The sequence below is a fragment of the Ceratosolen solmsi genome, unplaced genomic scaffold (genome assembly GCF_000503995.2).
Source record: "Ceratosolen solmsi marchali unplaced genomic scaffold, CerSol_1.0 scaffold29, whole genome shotgun sequence".
NCBI lineage: Eukaryota > Metazoa > Arthropoda > Insecta > Hymenoptera > Agaonidae > Ceratosolen > Ceratosolen solmsi.
Genome location: NW_011948417.1, coordinates 11,173,148 through 11,196,152, shown reverse-complemented (window position 1 = coordinate 11,196,152; position 23,005 = coordinate 11,173,148). Strand labels below are relative to the sequence as shown.

Below are 23,005 nucleotides of genomic sequence, written 5' to 3'. Positions count from 1 at the left end.
TGTCGCTGCCGAGAAGAGCTGTAGCGGCCTGAGTGGGGGACGCCTGTGTGACGTCACTGATGCAGGGTAGTGATGATGCCGTTGCCGCTAGCGAAATGCATGCTGTAACGGTCTAGTGGGAGGGAGGATATACTGCTTGACAGGTGGGAGTGTTCCTCGTACCGAATACCACTTATTAATATTGCTGCTTACTTAGTTGATGGGAACCGTGTATCAGTGATCCGTAAGAACGTGTGTAATAGCGTAGCTTACGTGTGTGGAGTCCTTCCGTGTAGTAGCTTGGTAGGCCGTGAGCTTGGCTTTCGTTGACTGTAGTCGATCTCTGCAGCGTTGGTGGACCTAGTGAGTTTGGCTTCCGTTGGGCTGGAGTCGTTCTGTGCAGTGTTGGGTGGCCGAGACTAGCTTGGCTTACGTTGAGCTGGGTTCGATCTGTAGGACGGCGATTCGATCTTGATGAATGCTTGATTGAACTAGTAAGAGAGCGAGAGCGTCAAGCGCGGCTTCTTAAATATTCTCGGACCAACTCGATGCGCCGACAGCGCTATTTTTCGTGACGTCAATAGGGCATAGCTTTGTAGGGTTCACGTGTTAATACTTCTAGAATTATGGTCGTACATTCGACTATTCTGCGTACTGAGGCCTTTCGAGTTCGCAGAATTGTTGATGACTCGGCGCAAGTTTTTCTAACTAAACATAGGCGACTTTACCTCTCCGACTTTGTTTACCGCATAAAATTGCTGCAATCAGTAACATTCCGCCCGCCATCATCAATTTATTGATGTTTAATATTCGTGTCTTCGATGGGAACTGGCAGAGCTGCAAGGATGTGAACTGGTCTTGTGATTGTCCAAGAAGCGGTTTTTAATGTTACCACTCTGGTCAGTCCATTTTTTTCGGGGGTGCAGTTTCATGACTCTGGCGATTGGCCACTTACATTATGGTTGTCATTGATCTGTGACGAGGACAGCGCGATGAATTAATTGCCGTTTTTCTCACTGGAACCGCCCGCCATGCCGCGATTCTGCAGTTGGTTCCAGTTGTAGTGCGGCGTGTTCTCATCTCCAGATTCATGACATGTCTACTATGCGTGATTGTCGATCCAATAGATTCCTTGTAGATCCTAGTTGGTCTCATGAACTTGTGTCTGCTTAGGGCGATGTCAGTGGATTCCGTTTACCGCGTTTGACATTTCTTTCTGTCCTCCGAGGTTGGCACCGACGTTCTTCCTGTCTTTGAACGATTATCTCTTCAGTGAGGTTAGTGATGACATACAGTTGCTTAGGTTGGACTCGATCTTAGTAGCATTGGATGGCCGAATGAGCGTGGTGAACGCCCGTGTAACGTCACTGGTAAAGTGCAGTGGTGATGCCATCCAGGTCATCTGTTACCATTTCTGGGTTGATGCACTTGTAAGTTGTGTGATACGCAACTAGTTAGACCATAGTCGTTGCTCTTCCTTGAATCATTTTCTCTCTGTGACTGACAATTGCTTACATTTGGGGAATGCAGTCACAGAATGCTGTTGTTGACAATCCGTGCATATGGTGATCCCTTGGCGTCCTTGCTGGCCGTAGGACGTTTTTGTCATGACAATATTCTTTGATCATTCGAACTTCGTTTAATTGTTGGATTCGCCTAATGATTCTTCTCAGTGTTTTTTTGTACACTGAGTGAGTCTGAGTTGGACGATGGTTTCGGGAGAAGGCTGGATGCTTTCTGTTTTTTGATATTGCCGCATTCATTAGTCGTCCACCGACTCTTATGATTCCGTGACGTCTATGTAGGCAGTGAGTCGATGGAACGCGTGTGATGAGGTTAGGCCTGTTGTTCGCATAAAATTGCTGCAATCTGTAACAAAATTAGATAATTAAAACTAGTATATTTATTTATTTATAAAATTTACTATTTTAAAAAATATATTACTACCTATATGTTAAAATATCTGATTATTAAAATGCGATTATAAAATCTAAAAAAAAAAGTTATCTTTTGCGAACTTGTAAATACAGTTAATATAAGGTAAATAAATTTGTTCAATAGTACAAAACTATATTTAATTATCACATTACAACACCATAAGAAACGTTTATGGCTGGAATAACATCAATAAAATTATGTTGAAACGCGACTGTTTTATGATATTCACTATTAATAGACGTAAATAAATTTATTTGAAGACAGTGTTTTTATTATATGCATATACTTAAGGTATATGTATATACTTATATATGCACATACAAGCAAAATAACATAGAGAATATTTAGTTGTATTTTCAAATGAGCCATAAAGTTTTTATATTTTAATAGATATTTAATTTATTATATTTGAAAAAAGATGCGCCTACATTAATATGCTAATTCAAAATAGACAAATACTTGTAAAGAGAAATAGAAATTATTTAAAGTTCGATTTTTCTACACTTCCCAATATTACGGACAGCCTTTTCAAATAATTGAAAAAAAGATTTATAAATTATAATATAGCATTATAAAATAATAAATATGGTATCTAAAGAAAATCAAATTATACACGATTGAAGGACTATTAAAACTTTTTATATAGTACCTTCTTTAAGGGATAATTTATTAAAATAATATTATTATAATTTAGTGATAGGCAATTATTATATTACATAATATCTGCATTTAATTTTATTAATCTAGCAAATATATTTTCTTAAAGAGTTCAAAGATAAAAGATATTTATTTAATTTGAGAAAAGTCAGTACTTTGTTTAATACTTTTGTAATAATTTATCTGATTTAATAAACAAATTTTTCTAATTGATACATTCATGGCTTTTTAAATATGTATATATTCATTATTATGATTATTTATTTTAAATTTTATCAACTCTCAATAAATTATTAATATAACTATGAAAAATGTTATATATATATAAGTTTCATAATAATAATAAAGCTCATTGTCCACTTAATTTATTTTTAAGCAGTCAGTACATACTCTTAACAATTGCTCAAAATTGTGAGAAATACTAATTCTTTATTTAACATTCAGAAGAAATATTTCTAAAAGTTTCAGTGCTGAGAGTATTGATAATAATCTAATTTATTTTAATAAGAAAAAATATATTTATATCTGTTGGGGATTGAAGCAGTTTAAGCTGAATTTCAAATTATGGAAAAGTGCAAGCTCCCAGACGCTCATATTTGTAAATACGATTCAGCAAATCTTACATATCACGTGGTTCAACATGGAGAACTACATAGATTCTCTGATGTATAAAAATTGGCGATGTCGGCAGTCATGTACGCATCAGTACACGACCAAAATAAAATAATGACTACATTAATGTGTCCCAAGACAAAAGTGACTCCCCTCACTCTAACGACAATCCCAAGACCAGAGCTTGCTGCAGCGTTACTCCTTTGAAGCTCACATAGTACGTCCTCGCCACATTGAAAATGGACGTCAAGGCAACCCATCTCTGGATTGACTCACGAATCACATGGATAAAGTCCCATCTATCAAGATGAAAGAAATACGTGAAAAACAGGGTTGCCAGCATTTAAGATCGAACTTCAAACGCACACTGGAGATGCCCCTGGAACATCGAATCCAGCAGACGGTGCACGGGGCATGTGTGCAACATAAAATCAAGAACATTCATTGTGGTGGACCGGACCACCACGGAACAAATCGCCAGAATCATCACCATTCTAATCTACATTGGATGACAAACAATGTCAACTAGAAGCAAGATCCGGTACAACATTATTGGCGACGGAAACTAAATCAAATCATCACTGAGACATAATACAGACATTCAACGCTGGGTAAATTACTAAGAAGGACTGCCATTTGTTTAAATTCATCACCCGTTAAACAAAAAAAAAAAACATGAGCCGTCGCTTACATTCCATATATCAAGGGAAGCTTTAAGAAGGAGCAAGGACTTTAAGGGTAATGGAAACACTATTAAAGGCAGAGAACTTCTTGAGAACTCTCACATGGATCAAGTCTCGCGCATCACGAGAAAGGTTGACAGAAACATGCTCACTCAGTTCAAGACACATCTTCCCCACACCCTTACTAGAATTATATTTATAATTTATAAACCTGTCGTAATACCAATCCCTGAAGAATAAATTTCATCATCAACAAATTTATGATGTCGGGCGGAATGTTCGAGATTGAAGCAGTTTAAGCAGAATTTAAAATTGGGAAAAGTACAAGCTCCCGGACGCTCATATTTGTAAATACGATTCAGCGAATCCGGGAATTTTTCTATGCCTTAAATTCAAATATACGACAATATTTCCTCATAGCTACGCCGATAAAACTTCTAGAACCTTCCAAGGCTGTGTCCTTTGACGCTTCTAGAACATTCCAGAGCTTCGTTCTCTGACGTCACGATGATTTTCGGCATAGCAACAGGCATCGGCGCTGTTGCTGGCGTCGCAAGCTACTACGCGAATATTTAAGAGCAGCGCGCCACGCACCGTGCCACTGTTCTTTTAACATCCACTCAGTCGCCATGCACCTGGCTCACGGTGTTTTTACTATCAACTCAGTTATGACTCACTGTAATTCTACACCTCACTCATTGATTTTTTATTATTAGTTAGTGCATTTCACATACTTATAGTATTAGTATCACTGGCGCCAGCACGAAATTCAACCGCATCTCAGACAATCGATCTAAAGGCATATGTGCGACATTCAAAGAATCTGTTGCAAATAGAGAGCAATCTAACAGTGAAGCTATTGGGATCGTAATCAATAAGGTGCGCCAGATACGCAGGCAGCAGGCCTTGACGGTAGTTCATAAGGTTCCTCCTCTTTATTATTTGTACAAATTTAGTCACTCTCGCTCGAATCACGCCACGCGTAAAACTTACAAAAGTAACACAATACGCTCTCACAAGCCGCACAGGGCTGAGACCGTAAGATCACCTTCTACATGTAATTACATTGTTGAGGCTCGAATTCAGTCATTCTAAGGTTGGTGAAACAATAAGCTCTCAAGCCAAGCAGGGTGGAGACCGTACATTCACCTTCTACATGTACTTACATTGTCAAGGCTACAGTTCAGTCATTCAAGGTTAGTGAGCAGTCCCTTCCGTCCTTGAAGGAACTATTTCTGATTCTTGGGTGTGACTTACACTCTAATATTACCATTCTCCTTTAGTGTATCGTCGAGTTACGTAACAACTACCTCAAAGAATGCCTTATCCCCACCTATTAAGTATGCTTGCACTCTCTACGAATTCTTATTGATTGTCATCACCAGTAACATTACCATCTTCCCATGCTAATTGAAGAGCATGGTTGACTACTCATGCTGATCTCTACAACATCAGCATAAAACCGACATTGAAGATCCTCATTAATCTCCATAGCATCAACGACGTCAGAATAATTCTCTATCTCACTAAAAGCAACCAACAACGTGCAATATTATTATAATTCATAACCAGAATAAACAATAGCTACACTGACAATACATTACATTATATTTTTCAGCCCTTCCACTTGTGCCTTTTTTCTTCCTAATTGCTCTGGCGAGAGCCTAAGCTACCTAACTATTGAATTGGCAGTTCGAGCCATAAAATAAACACTTAAATTCGAACAATATTTTTTTATGAATGTTAAATATATTTGGTGTAATTACAACTATTCAGATAACATACTAAATACAAATTAAATTAAACATAAAAAAAAAATTAAACATTTCAAATATAAATATTTGATTCATAATAGTTTAAATATTTATTTATACATATATATATATATATATATATATAACAGATTATATATTTATAACAGTCTACATAGATAATATAAAATACATAGAACATATAAAAAGTTGGAAAACGGATCAAAGAAAAAAGAAGAACTACTTTCATTATTGTAATATTTTACTAAACTATATTTTAGAAATCGATAAGTATTAAATAAATGGTATATTTTCACTTCTTGTTTAAATATTTTTCATCAATTAAAAGTCTACTATTTAAATAATATTATGAAACTAGAAATGTCACATATGTGCAATTTGAAATTTCAGATGTCAATTTTTATAAGAGAAAACGATAAAAACAGTATAGGTTCGAAGATAAACTTTTAACTGATTGTATTTAATAAATTAATATACTCTAATGAATTAAAATTATATTTTAAAGACATGCTGGTAACACAAGTAATAAGTAACATGCGAATATTAATTGGATATTCGCTTATGTATACTAGTATTAATAGTATACTAGTTTTAATTTATATATTTATATAATAAATATTTATATAATAATATATAATAATATTTAATATATATAATTTATATAATAACGCTTATGTATACTAGTATTAATCGGATATACTTATGTATACTAGTATCAAGTTCACATTTTATTAATTTCGTCTTAATCCATTCCAACTCTAAATTACTATGTGTAGCATCTATAGCAAAATATATTAACAGTATAATATTACATAAAAGAACAATAATGTTATCCAAAATCTATTTCTTTTATACATATATTATTTACATTAAAGTTTATTAAAGTAATAGATATTAAATAATACATAAATTCTAAGATAATATTTATAAGAATAGTGGTTAATATAGAAAAGTAATAATCATTTATTAATCTTAAAATTATATTTAATTCGTTGTTACTTGTGTATAATATATTAAACACTAATATCTAGATATTCAAAATTTACGAAATTAAGAAAATATAAAATACTATACATATAAAATACGTTAATAATTATATATTTATGAAAAATGTGTTATTCATTTTTAAATCTTTTTTGCATTATAGATTTTGCTATTCAATTTAAAATTTTAATTATTTCAGCTTTATAATTTTACAATTTTGCACAATATTTAATTGATATCAAAATCAAATATTTTTTGATTTTTATCACATTGAAATTTGCATGCGCATTTACGATTTTCTGCACATTGTATTTTAATTTATGTACTTATAGGGCCCCATTTCATTTTTTTATAAAATAAATATATTACGAACTATTCAACTGATAGCATGAAATGACTACATTATTAAAGGATTTTATTTTATAATTATGTCTTTTAATTTTTTATGTATATTGATTTTTATATATATGTGTGTGTATTAGAGTTAATAAAACTCTACGAAATAACTTATTATTTATTTTTTCATATTTATACTTAAAATATGAATCAAATTATATTTGGATTTATTTGGATATACGAACATTAATTTATTTTGAATATAACAAATTTCAAATAAATAATTGAAGAAATTTCTTATCGTGTAAATGGAAAAATCAAGGACATGTCAGTTGATATTGTATTTAAGTTATATTTTTTCATATACATAGAAAAGATCATAAAGTATTCAAAATAAAAATAAAAATATCAAGCACTATTTTTCTAATACAATTTTAAACGTAAATTAAATGTTATTGTATTAAATAAATTTGATGCCATTTGCATGTATTCTTTATATATTACATGGAATAAAATGATTTAAATTAAAAAATCAATACAACTATAGTATTAAATAATGAAACTGTTTTGAAATTGAATAAAACACAACAACTTAAGCGTATAATAAAAATCCTAACTTACGTAGGGAAATATAATCTTTAGAATTTTTTTCTTTCATCAAACAAAAAACAAAGCTTAAATTTACAAAATTAGATTCAATTAAAATTTACAAGATCTTATTCTCATAATTAAAAATTAGCATAGTATGAAAATAAATTTCTTTACGAATTTCTTTACTTCCTAATTTATGGTCTTAGTTTCTATATCTTTATTCTTACGTAAGAATATTCAACAGGTTTGTTACGGTGCGTCGTTCCCGGAAAGAAATTTTCAATAGCGCGAGCACGTACGTATAAGTCTGGCAGTGTGGGTTTAAAAAGCGTGTATAGTGAGTAGTTGTCAAAGGGAGAGAGGGAAAAGAAAGAGAGTAAGTGGGAGAGTGAATAGGTGGGAGGAAATATTACAGATGAACAGAAAGTGTTCAAGTGCAGTTACTCCTTACTTTAGTGGAGTGCCGATCGTTGTTTATCTCATGTTGACTTTTTATCTTTTGTGTGCTAAATATTTTTTGATAGCCATCGTCTGGACATCATGGTTGTATCATAATAATGTCTCTCGTGAGTCATTTTTGCCCTTCATTCTTAGCATTACCATCGCGCTAGACAAGAAAAAGAACATAAGCTCCGACTTTCATTTTTGATCCATTGGCAAATATAGCAAATAATTCTTATATTTTTTCCTAATGTGAATTTTTTTTAATTTTAAATAATTCCGGCTGACATATTAGTATACTGTAACGTCTTCTTTAATATCAAACAAATCTTCAATTTTCCTGTATTATTTATATAATTGTAGCTCTAAGGTTTAACCATCACTACAGTTCAAATTGTTGAACTACATTCCTTAATTATATAAAATATTTTTCTTTTTATAAAAGCCAAATGAATAAGTAATATACTTTACACCATAATAAGCAAAATCAAGAGAATAAAATAATTGTACTTCAAAATGCTTAATTAAGTTTTTAATGTAAATGAAATACAATTATAGATACAGTATGCTATCGATTATTCTTACGATCAGGTATGAAATCGAAGTAGCCATCTTGTAAATATAAACATTTTTAAAATTAGATTTATTTAGAATATCGATCGAATATTTTAGAATACTTAATGCCATATTTTATCATTCTCCCTTTAATTTGGTATTGGGTGTGAGTATTTAGTTATTTCTGAATGTTGTTCGATTTTTTTATTTGCTTAAGTTTTAAGAAGTTTCTCTGATAAGACTAACATGATTTAAACTTTATTCTATTAATAAATTAGAAATTTCTTGATACAAAAACTATAATTTTTTTGTCAAACGAGATATAGTTTTCATGGGGGAAGTAATAATATTAGCGAATGTTATTTACAATTCGTTTCCGCAGTTCTGGTCTCTTAAGAGGGAGGACTGGAAAAATAATATATAGTCATATTGTAACTGACCCAGCTATCCAATTAACTTGATGAGCTTTTAACTCTCACAGAGTGAGAAAAATAGAATATCAGCATTAGTCAAATTATGAAGGACAGCGTATTCAACGTAAGCGTAAGTATGTGCAAATTTCATTATACATGTCAAGAGCACGTTTACACATCCAAGTATGATATATTATTCTGCAGTATCTGAAAGGTACAACCTTAATACTTTTACTTTTGTCAAATTATTTATAGATGTAACTTCATTGTATTTTATATTTACACTTTCAGTAATATTTGTATTAGATTTTTATGACACATATTTGTGTTTACATTATTTTTCATATTCACTTAATAGCTTGTAAGAAATATATTGCAGATAAAACGTATTAAATAAATTTTTAATAACGTATTAGAAAAATTTTTTCACTGTGAATTATTACTTATAAAAGTGTATATAAAAAAAGTTTTAAATGGTCAATAAGGCAAGAAATAAGGATAATATTTTCAATTTTTATATAAAAAAATTTTTAGAATATCTCCTGTACATAAACATTATTTAAGTTAATAATATTTACCTTCTAGCTTATTATATAATAAGTATACTAAGTATAACATATTTGTCCTTATAAAATCATACACAATTAAATTGATTAGAGTTTACATGTATTTTTTATATCACATTGGTACAAGCGGAGATAAAATGTAAATACTAAGTTAAGTCTAAAATTAAATTGTGTGTTTTAAATTATATAAAATTTTATTTTTTATTATAATTTTTGTTATAATAATTCCAGATGAGATTAATTTGACGGATTAAACTTGCAAGTTTTATTAAATTCCAAAGAATTATATCAATGAATTACTCTGTATTTCATTTGATTTTTAGATTTTCAAACACACGAAATATTAAATATATTTTATATAAGTTATGACAATTAATTAATTAATTATTAAAATAATTTTACTAAATTTCTATATATTTTCTTTGAATTTAAATGGTTCGAATACAGGTTTTGTTCCAAATCAATTAATTTCAATTATTTATTTAAAATTTAATAGTAATATATATAATATATTAAACAATTATATCATATATTTCTCTTAGTTCATAGTTTTCATGTTTTTTAATATATATGAATAATTCTATAAAAATTGACAGGTACTTTAAAAAATACTAATTATACGCGAATAATTAAAAATTTTACATGTCTGACATCTCTAAATTACGAAATTAAGTAAAATAAATAAATATTTTATCTTTTATTCTAACTAAATTTATAAAATTTCAAAGATTATTTAAAAAATATTTCAATAATAATATAAGTTTTATGAAGAATATTATATTTTATAATATATATTGCATTATCAGACTATTAATTTGAGGAATATTGACAAAAAAATTAAAAATAATAATTAATATATTGTATAATAAATTTAAAACTATTTAATATCACAAATTTTTAATTTAATTTATAGGTTTAACTTTAATTCTATTATGAATCGAGGTCATGAATATATTACAAACTGATTATCTATGTTTGTTTTTTAATTAATGGTTCGTTTTTATTGCATTAACTGGTTATTTCTTTATATTGAACTTGTCAACGCTCCATACTATTAATTGTTTTTTAATTATAACTATATTACTCTTTATCTCTTCTTATCTCTTTATTTTACATATTTTCATACGTGCATATAAAAAGTGATTATGTCAGCTTAGGGAAAGGTAACGAAAAGAGTGTTAGGCATACTTTTTTATATTATTTTTTTTACGCATACCTAAATCTTCTTTCAAATACATTTTATTGTTTAAAAAAATTGATAAATCAATAGAAAATAAAATATGTAATATATTAAATTAAAAAAAGTATAAAACATACATTAATTTTTAAATTGAAGATATGCATAAGTTTTTATAATAAATAATGAGGTTATAATTAAATTTTTGTTTTAATGTGTAATTAATATATAAGACATGAAGTTAATATATTATTAATAAAATATACATAAATTAATATATAAATATAATAAAAAAGGAATTAAAGATAAAATAAAATTTAGTTTTTGAATACAAATATTTTATGTATCTTTAATTTTCTACATATTCTTAAGTGTAGTTTGATTGATTTAATCTCTGATTAAATAAAACAAATGATATTTTTACATTAATATCTAAAAATTTAATATTTAAAATTTTTAATTATTTTTATTAAATTATTTTAAGTAAAATATTTATTATTAAAAGAATATTATAGACTTCATAACTAAAAATACTAAACTAACAATTTTAAAGAAATACGTATTAGGCAAAGTTACGTTTTAAAACCTCTATTATATATGATTTACTTTTTTATAAATATTTATTTTTAAAGAAGCTTTAAACAATAAGGTTTTAAACAACAATGAATAATTATAAAAAAGAATAATATTTCAAAGTACGATCGTGAAGTACTTCGTTAAAAATCTTATATGCATCGCAAATTTATGTATAATACAATGCAAATTTCTATATTATTTTACGACTTTGTATTGCGGATACCTAGGCTTTCTAAAGACAATAATTAATGAACGAAGAAATAATTAATAAGTGCAAAATTTAATTATGCATACATGGAAATTTCTTCTTTATAATCATAAATGTTGCAAGGTATATAAGAATAAATAAAGTATAATATGTACAAGATGTACAAATAAAGTATGTACTTTGATTATTCTAATTATACATCGTTAATCTTTTACGAAAGTCAATTATGATTGTAAATATTTGAAAACATAGTTATAATATTTATCAAAAAGTCAATTCTTAAGTAAATTAAGTCAACGATTAACTAAATGATATTGAATAAATAAATAATAACAGTTGTATAATACATAATATTAATACATAATATCATCAAGATACAGTTGTATTAAATTAATAATATTTGCTGTACATTAATTAGTATTAATAAATATTATTTTAATTTTATATAATTCTTTAAAGTAAGCAATGTCCTTCATGTTATTATAGATGACTTATTAATTTTTAATTTATCATAATTATAATATAGTTTATCAATATATCTTCATCTGAATCACGGATATAATTCATTTTTTTATATAATTTGAATTGTGTTCGATTTTATGCATGCAACATTATGTTATGGTGGCCTTGACATTTTGTGCATTTTGGGGGTGCGGTGCATGAACCCTTGTGACGATACAAACAGTTTACGCATATTCCTCGCTTTTCTAACAGGTTTTTTCTTCCTGCGTCTGACATGTTCTTAAATCCTTCATAATGGTATATCGTATGTCTTCTGTCACAGCACATGCACCATATTCCTTCATGTTGAAATATAGGATGACTCGACAGAGGTTTTTTAACACATACCTGATAACAGCTGGAGGACTTCTTTGAAGAAGAAGACGGCCGCATCTATTGAGACCGTGTAGGTAGTGATCTTTGCCGATATGCTGGGTTTGTTGTCACCTGTTCGCCTTGTTTAAGAGATCTCACCCGTGTGGTGAGGAACATCTTCAATTGATCTAGGCGAGGGTAGGAGGTGGATAATCCTAGTGAAGCTTCCCATAGCTCAACTGTAGTGCGGCCAAAATGTAATGTAATTTGGTGTACAAGAATGTAATTCCACAAATCTGGTAGTATGTTCAGGGGAAGAAGGTGTTTTATTGCCTCTTGCGATCTTTTGGCAGCTCCAAGGTCTCTGCACTTTACTGTTTTTATCGGGGGAAAAAGTTTAAGAAGACAGGAACGGATTGATAGGCGTGGATTTTTTAACGGCTTGTTGAGTATTTCCCAGGCTGACATTAAATATTCTTTGGTTAATGAGAGTCTGAGACTCGTCAACTGAAGTGTAGAGGTAATGCAATTTTTCCACCTCGCTAATTTCTTTGCTTTTTAGGACGAGTGCCTCGAAGAGATCGCTGAATGCGTCCCAGTCTTCTTGTTTTCCACTGAACTTGGGTAGCTTAATCATTGGTAGCCGGTTCCTGCTTGTTCTTGCTGAATATGTTGTGGGCTGTTGCTCATTGCATTCAACCTTGAGCCCTTGGTGAAGCTTACTAATGACTCCTCGGCTGGTTACACATTGGGCCGCTTCCCTTGATAAGATATCGGTTGGAATATTTTCTTCACTATCTTGAGTAACGGGCCAGATCATCTCTCGATACGCATTTTCTTTATTGAAGGCTTTGTGGATATTTTCGACGAGCGAAAATGTATCGGGCAGTTCCTCCGCTGTGACGTCAGGCTCTGGTACAGCATATTTTTCGGCAAGACTCTGTAAAATTTTTATACGTTCAGCCTGAGCATTCATTTTTACCATAAATTCAGACTTTAGTCGAGGAGACGTTGAGCTACGAAGAGAACTGGCTCTCTTTGCTCTTGAAGTCCCTGCTCTTTTGCCTGTTCTATTGCCGTCTTTGTCTCTTTCTTATTGCTTGATAGCTCGTGGAATAGGACCACGTGTTCTTTACGGATGTACTGCCTTCCACTGTGTCTGGCAGGCCTAATGTGTATACGAACAAACGACAATTTTTCAATTTCAGACAATTTATTTATTTAAATTAAAATCATATACATATAAATAAAAAATTATGAACTATGATCAATAAGTTCAATTTTATTACTAAAAAACTATTGAAATTTTTGTTTTATATATTATTTAGGAATTAAAAAATTCGTTTTCAATTATCAATTTTTTGAGAGTTTATAAGATAATTTTTATTTGTAATTTTATATATTTTATTTTAGATATAAATAAAATAAGTTATATTCAACAAGTTATATAATAACAAAATCAAACTTATTAATCAAACATAAAACTGATTAATTTACTATATATTTCTTTTTATTAATTTAATTCTATACGTCATAATACTTTCTAGTCTTGTAGCATATATAAAATTAATAGTTAAGTATGAGAAAGGATATAACTATTACTGTATTAGTATTATTAATTTTAAAAGTTCCTAAAAACACGATTGCGATTACAATTTCAAAAAGTTTTGGATATTCTATATATTTGCTTGTACATATTTCCTAAATTAAATTGTAAAAATGTTAAATACGTATATCAATTATAATTATATATAATTTGTTGAACTTATATGATATATTTAAAATAATTATTCATTTAATCAATCTATTTATAATTTTAAAGGATTCTAAATAATTAATAATTTAAAAATAAAAACATTGCCTCATTTTTAAAATATATATTTACTTAATTTTTTAATAATTAAATAAACAAATATATATTCATTATATAAATTCACATACATTAAAAATTTCTGTAATTAATTTAGAAGAATCTTGAAGTACATTCTCTAGTCAATAAAATACATAAGTCTAATCTCTATTTAATTCACTGAGTATTAGCTTGTTGAGTAATAAATTAGTATTTTATTTTACCTGAAATATTAGTATGCGTTTTATAATTTACATATTTTATATCTCCATTTTCTAAAAAATTAAATTTTTTTTTTTCAATTTTACATAATCTACATATTTTTTCTTAAACTTTTCAAGTTCACTCATATTTATTTCGATGACTATTAAAATAATTTATTATTATTAAAAAGCGAATTTTTTAAAGATTTTAATTTTTATTTACATTATTTATACTACGTGTATAAATTGAGATAATAAAATACAAAAATAATACAACATATCATGGAAATACATTGTTATATATACTTAAACCTGTATTTGTTATTTCATAAACTTTTTTTCCAGTTTAAATTATGTATATTATATTGTTAAATAATTGAACTTAACGAATGAAATTTTAAGCTTACTAGATAATAGTTGTGTTTAGAATCCCAGTCATCTAGTCATCGAAGGACTAGGATGGTTGGATTAGATTATGGAATAAGTGGAAGGGCTTCTTTTCAGTAATTAACAGATCTGTTTTTGTGATATTTGTTGCGTTTATTTTACAATTAAATTATAATGATTTTCAGTTGGTAATGAGAGTTGTGATCCTTGCAGTTCCTTGGTGATTTCCACTTGGTGGTATCATGCACTACATGTCGAGGTAGAAGGTTATAAATCTCCGAATCCTCTTCATATAGCGCGATTGGTGGTGGGTTGCTACACTGAGAAATGAGAGGTCGTAAATCTCTCTATCTCTTGGTGTAGTGCTACTGGGTGGTGTCTTGTGAGTGTAAGAGTGTATGGGTGCACCGTAAAACAGGGTTGCGTAATGGTTCGGCGAGGGTTGTACTGCAAAACAGGGTTGCATTTGGTGCAGAAATAATGTGTGTGATGATCATGTTAGTGATTACTTTTGAATGCCTTGTGTGTTTTTTGGGATTACTGGTCAAGGTTGGAGACAGAGACTGTGCTCGATCAAGATACGCGAGATTCCCTTAATCTGTAGGAATGGAGGGTGCTGTGATGCTCAGCACCCTTTTCTTGCAGGTGTGACTGTCGAATGCCTGTACAATTGATAGCGTCCTTGGCGGTTCAGATGATAGTAGCCCGTTGAATACGCATACGAAGTGCAAGCCGTGTTTACTCCGTGGCGACTATGCTAATAGAGTGCCTGTTCCTGGTGATGATTCTGCTAAGACAGACAGTATTCCACGTGGTGTTCGTGGCGTCTTCACTAAGAGAGAGAGAGAGAGAGAGAGAGAGAGCGAGAGCGAGGCTCGTCACATGCTTGCCTTATATATCCACGCGACCGTTTAGGTAGATGGCAATAATGGATGGATGTTGCTATGCAGAGACTAGACTAACTTTCAAACGTTCGAGAATATAGCTTTAGAAGTTTCGAGAACTCTGGAAAAACTAAGCTGTACATTATATATTAATAATAAAACATTTAATTAAACATTAAGTTTCAATTAATAGAACATTATATATTCGAGAATTCTCGGACCCAAATGTTTACACAAATTCTAGAGCTAGTGAGATTAATAATTCCGAGAGCCAACGGTCTTGGAAATTGCTTCAATCCTGAACAAGCTGTATTATTACATAAAAATTTTTAATTCATAAGTTGACGCTTTGAAATAATTTTTTTATTTTGATTATATTTAATTGTTTGATTAACATTATTTTATTTTAGAAAATAAAAATATACAGTAATAAATGCAAGAATAGTATTAATCTATCATGAAGTTGTAGGTTTCTGATATTAAATCGAAAAGTTGATTATCATAATTTCGATCGTATTATGTTAAGCACTTATCTGCCATAATATACGTTAGTAAACTGTTGCTACAGAAAGATCAATAGTTTTCTAAATTTTTACTTATTCTTATTGATTTCTATTAAAATATTTCCTTATTCTATGACTTTTACGATTCAATATATAATATGGCTCCAATTATAAATATCAACTATTATATCATTGACCGGTTACATATCCGTAAGGCAGTTTTATTTTACGTTTACGTCACACTGATGAAATTAATAAGTGTTATCTATTATTCTTGTGTAGATATTTTTTCAAAAAAAAAATTATTCTCTAAATCTTCACTATATTCACAATTCTTATTACACTTTCTTTATAATATTCTTTCTTCGATAATATTCATTGCCTAGTTCTTTTAGAAGCTGACTAATGTATGTAAATCATTCAAACTTCAAATTTTTATTTATTAACAATTTATTAAACTTTCTTTCATCATTTATTTTTTATACATTTAATTACATAATTTTCTCTGCTGTATGGTTAATCATACTTGTCTTTTAAATTTTATTAAATGTCTTTTAAAAATTTGCCGATCAGACTGTTATTTTTGCTATACCATTTTTATTGAAACAATTTTTTCATTTTCATCATTTTCTGATAATTGCTGACAACAATAAATTGTTTTGTAGGGTTCAATTATTTTTTTAACTCATAAAATTAAACAATTTGTTTTTAATTTGGATCAAATCATTTTTATTAGAACGGAATGGATCGAGCATTTTCTTTTCTTTGTACTTTTTGTTAATTACGCTGTTTATAAAAAAATTTAACTCGTTTATTTATATAGTTTGAATAATTTCATGAACATTATATAATTTAATTATTATATAATTTGATTATTATATAATTTATTTATTATAATTTATTTATCTATAAATTTTTATTTTTAATTTAAAATCAATTTGCTGGCAATTTTATTGATGAACAAATTTTATGTATTTTTTATTTAATTACTAGATTATTTATTAAAAATTTTTTTTTTCTAGTTATTGATATGATAATTAATATAATTAGGTAATTGTTTATTTTATTTATTTACGTACATATAGATTATGTAAAATTGGATTTATTTGATGAATGTTAACTAATTTATGTACCATTTAAATCACTGAAAAATGTGACTAATATGTAACTTATTTATAGATTCTTTCTGAAATTGATTGTATATAACTTGTTTAGTTAATTAAATTGTTCATACATTTATTTATGTAAAGTATATTTATTTGTCATTTATTTATTTTTACTTATTTCTTTTTATATCTTGATTTAAACTTTGGTAATTTTTTATTTATTAACTGATTTATTTTGTATTTTAGTAATTTGAGCCAAGTTTTTAATATAAAATGCATAATTATTTTATTTGATTAATATGTTCTTAATAATTGATAAACTTATGAATACAATTTAATTTGAATTTAATAAATTTATAATATATACTAAGTAATATATGTTAAATATTAGTTTTGTTTAAATATTTAAAAAATGAAATTGTTTAAAGGTCTAACAAGATACAGATCTAATTTTAAATCAAACTCAATTTTAATAAATACATTTTAATATAAACTAAATATTTATATGTATAGCTGATTTTCTAACTGAAAATATTATTGAGACAGTATTTTACACTTGTGACAAGTACATATTAGTAGTATTTTTAAAATGATATTTATTGAATTTATATTTTTTATAAATTTTTAAAGATTTTTGCTCTATATACCGACATTAATTCACTTTGATTATAAATTAATCTTGATATTAAATCTTAATTTTTAATGATAATTTTAAATGATATAATTCGTTATATAATTCGTTTATAATAATTATATTAGATAAAAAAATTTTGTAAAAAATTATGTAAATTTTTTAATATACCATTGTTTTAACATGTGGTGTAAATAATTTTCTTTATGTACCATATTAAAATATTCATATTAATTATAAATTTTACATGTTGTTAAACAATTTTTAATATAATTACATAAAAATACTCAAACATTTTCGTTTTTTTACGTTCATAATATTGCAAATTACTATCAGCTCAGAATATATAAAACCATTATCCATGTATAAACTGCTGTCATTTTGCAAAAATAATTGAAAGGTATAGTTTTTACAAATGAAACCATCTCTTAATGTAAATTGCGTGTCGTTCGAATAATTTAATGATAACACAATTTCTACACTGTAGAGTAAATTTAAAAGGAAATTGTAGATTTCTGCAAACGCTATGCAAACGAGGCATTTATTAATACCAAGTGTTAATTACTTTTGTTGGGTAGGTATTCATTGATTTAAATCCACCGAAAATTAAAACAAAATTATTAATCACTATTAGATCGGATTTATTAAATATTTCAATGTTTCAATTATAAATTGGTTTAAATTATGTTTGAAATTGATACAAAATTTACTTAGTATAAATTAATCTGGAACTTTTTTGTTTTAATTTTCATTCTGTATTTATTATGAACTCATGTTTATTATATCTGGATAAAGCTTGTCTGTTATTAAAAAGTATATTTGATGTATCATCTATATCTCCTGATGTATAAGAATTTAGAAATTTATTATTTCCTTTTATACAAAGTATATTTTCTAATTTATTTCTTCAATAATCATATAAATCTTAAATATATCCAAATTATGATATATTTGTAGTATGACAGCTATTTAAAATGGAAAAGATTAAATTAAAAGTAAATTGTATTTATTACAAGAAAAAGATAAAATATTAAATTTATTCATATATCTAATATGTTTTATGGAATAGATATAAATTAAAATATTTTTTATAATTTTAATTTAATAGAAGGTATATTCATAAAAATGTAACAGATATTTTATATTATTAAAGAAATTTATTTTATGTATATCAATTTATCTGTTTTTATAGGAACTGATGATAAAGGGCACGGGGTGTAACATGCGTCGGCTGTTGGTCATCGGGCTAATTATGATGGTTGTACTAGTGCTCATAATAACAGCAACAGTAACTGTTCTACTCACAAGTCGTACCCGTAAAACATTCCGGAATGAACAACTTGAGAATTATGGTATCTCACTCCATGACTGGCTTAGTGGTTCATTATCTACTAAAAGCTTTAACGGCACCTGGCTTAGTGGTAAGTCGAAATTTTCTATAAAAATGTACATACATATTCTTTCTGTTTTAGCAGAACTTTATGGTAGTATATACTCAACAATTATTTAAAATCATCAAGTATAGTAGGTAAAAAATTCAGTTACAAAAATTGTGAGTCTGGGTTATCTTGTTAATTCTTAAAATTTTATAATAATTTTTACTATAAGCAACAGTGCAGTGAAATTCAGATATTTATATGATAATGAATGAGAAAAATGATGAAACGCTTGTTTGTTCCTAAAATGTATAATGTTTATTGGTAGAGAAAACCTATTATAGCCGATAATTGTAAACACAACAATAATGACTACCAAAATTAAATAGTTTTAAAATATTAAATGGAAAACAACAGAAAATCATATTTAAGATTAAGTCATATATAAGACTGTAAATGAGATGATTATATAACAATATAAAATAATAAAGTACTAGCATAAATCAAAAATATCTATATACATTGTGATATAATTTATTATTAAATAAACCAAGAGAATAAAATGTGACACAAAATCTACAGATAGCTGAAGTTTTTCACAGTCTGCATTAAATATTAGATTCATCCTCATTCACATTAGATCATCCTTTTTTGTTTAAAAAATAGATACACTTATTATTAGCTTAAGATAGTGTTAGTATAATAAAAACAGGTATATTTTTTTATACAGCACATAAATTATTATTATATATTTTAGAATTACAAAATTAAATGTCAATAAAAGTAAATTTGAAGCAATGAAATTTGTTTTTTTTTCTATAATGTATATTATTATATACATTAATATATAATAATACATTAATAAATTTTTTTTTTCTTTATACATTCACTTTAATGCTTCAGTGTATGTAAGATACAAATGCTTATAATACTTTCAGTATATTACCATCGTATATTCATGATTATTTCCATTTTTTACACGAATATATATATTATTTGTACACATTCACTTTTTAAGTGTAATCATAGATAGTTCAAAATGTTTTAACACAACCTGTTGCGAGACATTTATGAAAACTTCTTCAAAATTAAATTTATACAAAGTCTTTCTATTTATGTTTTCAGTATAACGCTATAATGTGTACGATATACCAATAATAGGGAAATCCAATAATAGGGAAATATAATTAAATAAATAAACAAGCAATATTTCTGTTCTAAATCAATAATTTTTGCGAAAACATAAATTTTTTTAAAGTATAGGTGCTGAAAGAATAAGTTGAACTATTTTTGCATGAATTTTAGTAATTTTCATTGTAGAGTTATTTCGAATTACTGTTATATCATGTTAGCTCCAATTTTAAGATTTTGTGTTTTTATTATTACTTTTATAAATTAAAGTAAAAGAAATAATGAAAAATTAAAGAAATACTATAAAATACATTAAAATTTACTATCTATCATTTAGAAATTTTGTAAAAATATATATGTTAGAAATTCTTACTAAATAAATTTGTAATTCAAAAGGATTTTTGCAAATATTATACACAGTTCACTAGTTTCACAACTCTTTATTTTTTTCACAACATTTTATTTCGTCTGAAGACATTTTTAAAATGGATTAATTAATTTCTTTATTTTAAAGTTTAAAATGTAAATTTTATGATTTTAAATTATGTAGATAGTATTTCTGTAGATCTTATAGCGATGCCAAAGTGAGAATAAATGTGAATATGTGATCATGAATCTTTATACGTATATCTGCGTAATTTTTACAAATTATTAGTCATGTATTATTTTTATTTGTAATCTATCATTAAACATATTTAATTTAATTTTTAAAAATTCGTTAATTGCATTTAAAAAAAATTTTTTCAGGTAATGAGATACTCTATGAAGATGTCAGAGGCAACCTAATGATATTCAACACATCAGCAAAAAAAAGTCATAATGTTTTTCGAGAAAGAAACGACGTAAGGATTATTTTTCTTCATTATGGATAATTTCTTAAAAATTTCTATTAAAACAATCTATGTAGCCGTATACTCACAGAAATATAACTCAGTATGTAATACTTTATAATTACCATAAAAAAAATGTATAAAATAAATTCGATGTGGTTGTTGTATACAATACTGTGAACAACATTAATAGAAATTATTTTATTTAGTATAATATAAATAATATTATGTCTTTTTTTATATTAATATTGTACGTGATTAACTTTTTGTAAGTCTTTTTTATATAAAATGACTAAAGAATATTTCAATTTTCATTTCTTATATAATTAAGTTACGTATTAATATAATTAATTTCTTTATTTTTTTTCACATAAATAAATGATTTTGAATATTAATCTCTGTTCTACACGTTATACATTTTCGGATACTATAAAGTTTATTATTAAGTCTAAAGTTTTTAATCTTCGAATTTATAAAATATTTTATGATTACTTAATGAATAAAATTTATAAAGAATTAATCAATTTGATACAATTTATATTTACCGTTATTCATTAATAAAATCGTCATACAAATATATGAATATGCCATTGACGCGTATAAATCTGCATAAACAATATTGTTGTAATATTTCTATTTTTTTAGTTTTATTTAATTTTTATCAATACTATTATAAATACAAATAGTAGTACTCCATATTTATATACAAATTATATAATAAAAATTTGGATAACTTGCAATATTTTTGAAAACTTATGTATTTACTAGTTATTTAGTTAATAATTAGTTACGTAATACTTTGTTATTTAATGGTTAGTTATTTAATAGTTAGGTGTTTTTAATTTATTTACTTCATCCAACTTCTAAATATATATATATCAATATTCAATAGTTAATCAGATTTCTATAAAGTTAAATAATATTAATATATATACATATATATATATATATATATATATATATATAACTTTATTGAAATTAATTGTTTTTTATTAAGAGATTGTTTATAAATATCATCGGTATTTTGTATTCTTCATAAATTACAATAAAATTCTCTAATAATACAAACTTGAAATATAGTTTTAAACTGTTATTTTTAATTTTATAATTCCAATATCTAGTATATATGAATTAATTCCTATATTTGTTACTAATAAGATGCAAAATTGAAAAAAATGAATGTTCGTAAAATCTTATCTTCTCAAACCAATAGCTTTTCAATTATCTTTTAGAATTTGTTTCGTTAAGAATTTGAACCCTTCCATTATTTATATTCTTTCTATTTTTGTTGACATTTACGACTGTAATGTTTTTTTTCAGATATATATATAAAATGATTACAAGAGAAAATCGTAAGTTGATTTGAATTCAATGAATGAACTGGATATAAATTAATCGAAAACACTAAATTTTTGTTTAAATATTAAATCAGTATATGAGATGTAAATAATGAGATTGATTAATTAGCTTAAAATAATATATATGTATAACAAATCTTTATAAGCCTATATGAAAAAAGAAACTGTTTAGTAAGCATTATTAGAAAATATGACTTAGTTTTTAAAAGGTTTTAAATAATAATTATTATTTCTATTATTATGTTTGGATGAGTAAGCTCTTGAAGTTAGTCACTAGTTTAGTTAGTCACTAAAAAAAATATTATTTTAACGATTTCATATCTTAGTTTTATAATAGGAACAATAAGTTAATTCTCTCTATGCCATACTCAGTTTTTAATATATTAATTTAAATGAATTGTACATATAACGCATTGATCACTTTCAGTTATTTCAACTGGCTT

General features: G+C 26.9%; 1 protein-coding gene across 2 annotated transcripts in view; it reads left to right on the top strand.

Annotated features, from left to right (window-relative positions):
* Positions 1-7,979: 7,979 nt before the first annotated feature.
* The window catches only part of LOC105359879 (dipeptidyl peptidase 4 omega), a 41,229-nt gene continuing 26,203 nt past the window's right edge, over positions 7,980-23,005 (top strand). The window contains exons 1-4 of one of the 2 annotated variants that reach the window (XM_011496616.1): positions 7,980-8,118; positions 8,931-9,091; positions 19,060-19,288; positions 21,122-21,216. In XM_011496616.1, coding sequence (XP_011494918.1) covers positions 9,065-9,091; positions 19,060-19,288; positions 21,122-21,216 — 351 coding nt within the window. In that variant the 5' untranslated portion in view covers positions 7,980-8,118; positions 8,931-9,064. The remainder of the gene's footprint in view (positions 8,119-8,930; positions 9,092-19,059; positions 19,289-21,121; positions 21,217-23,005) is intronic. The other variant, XM_011496617.1, reaches the window with a different exon arrangement.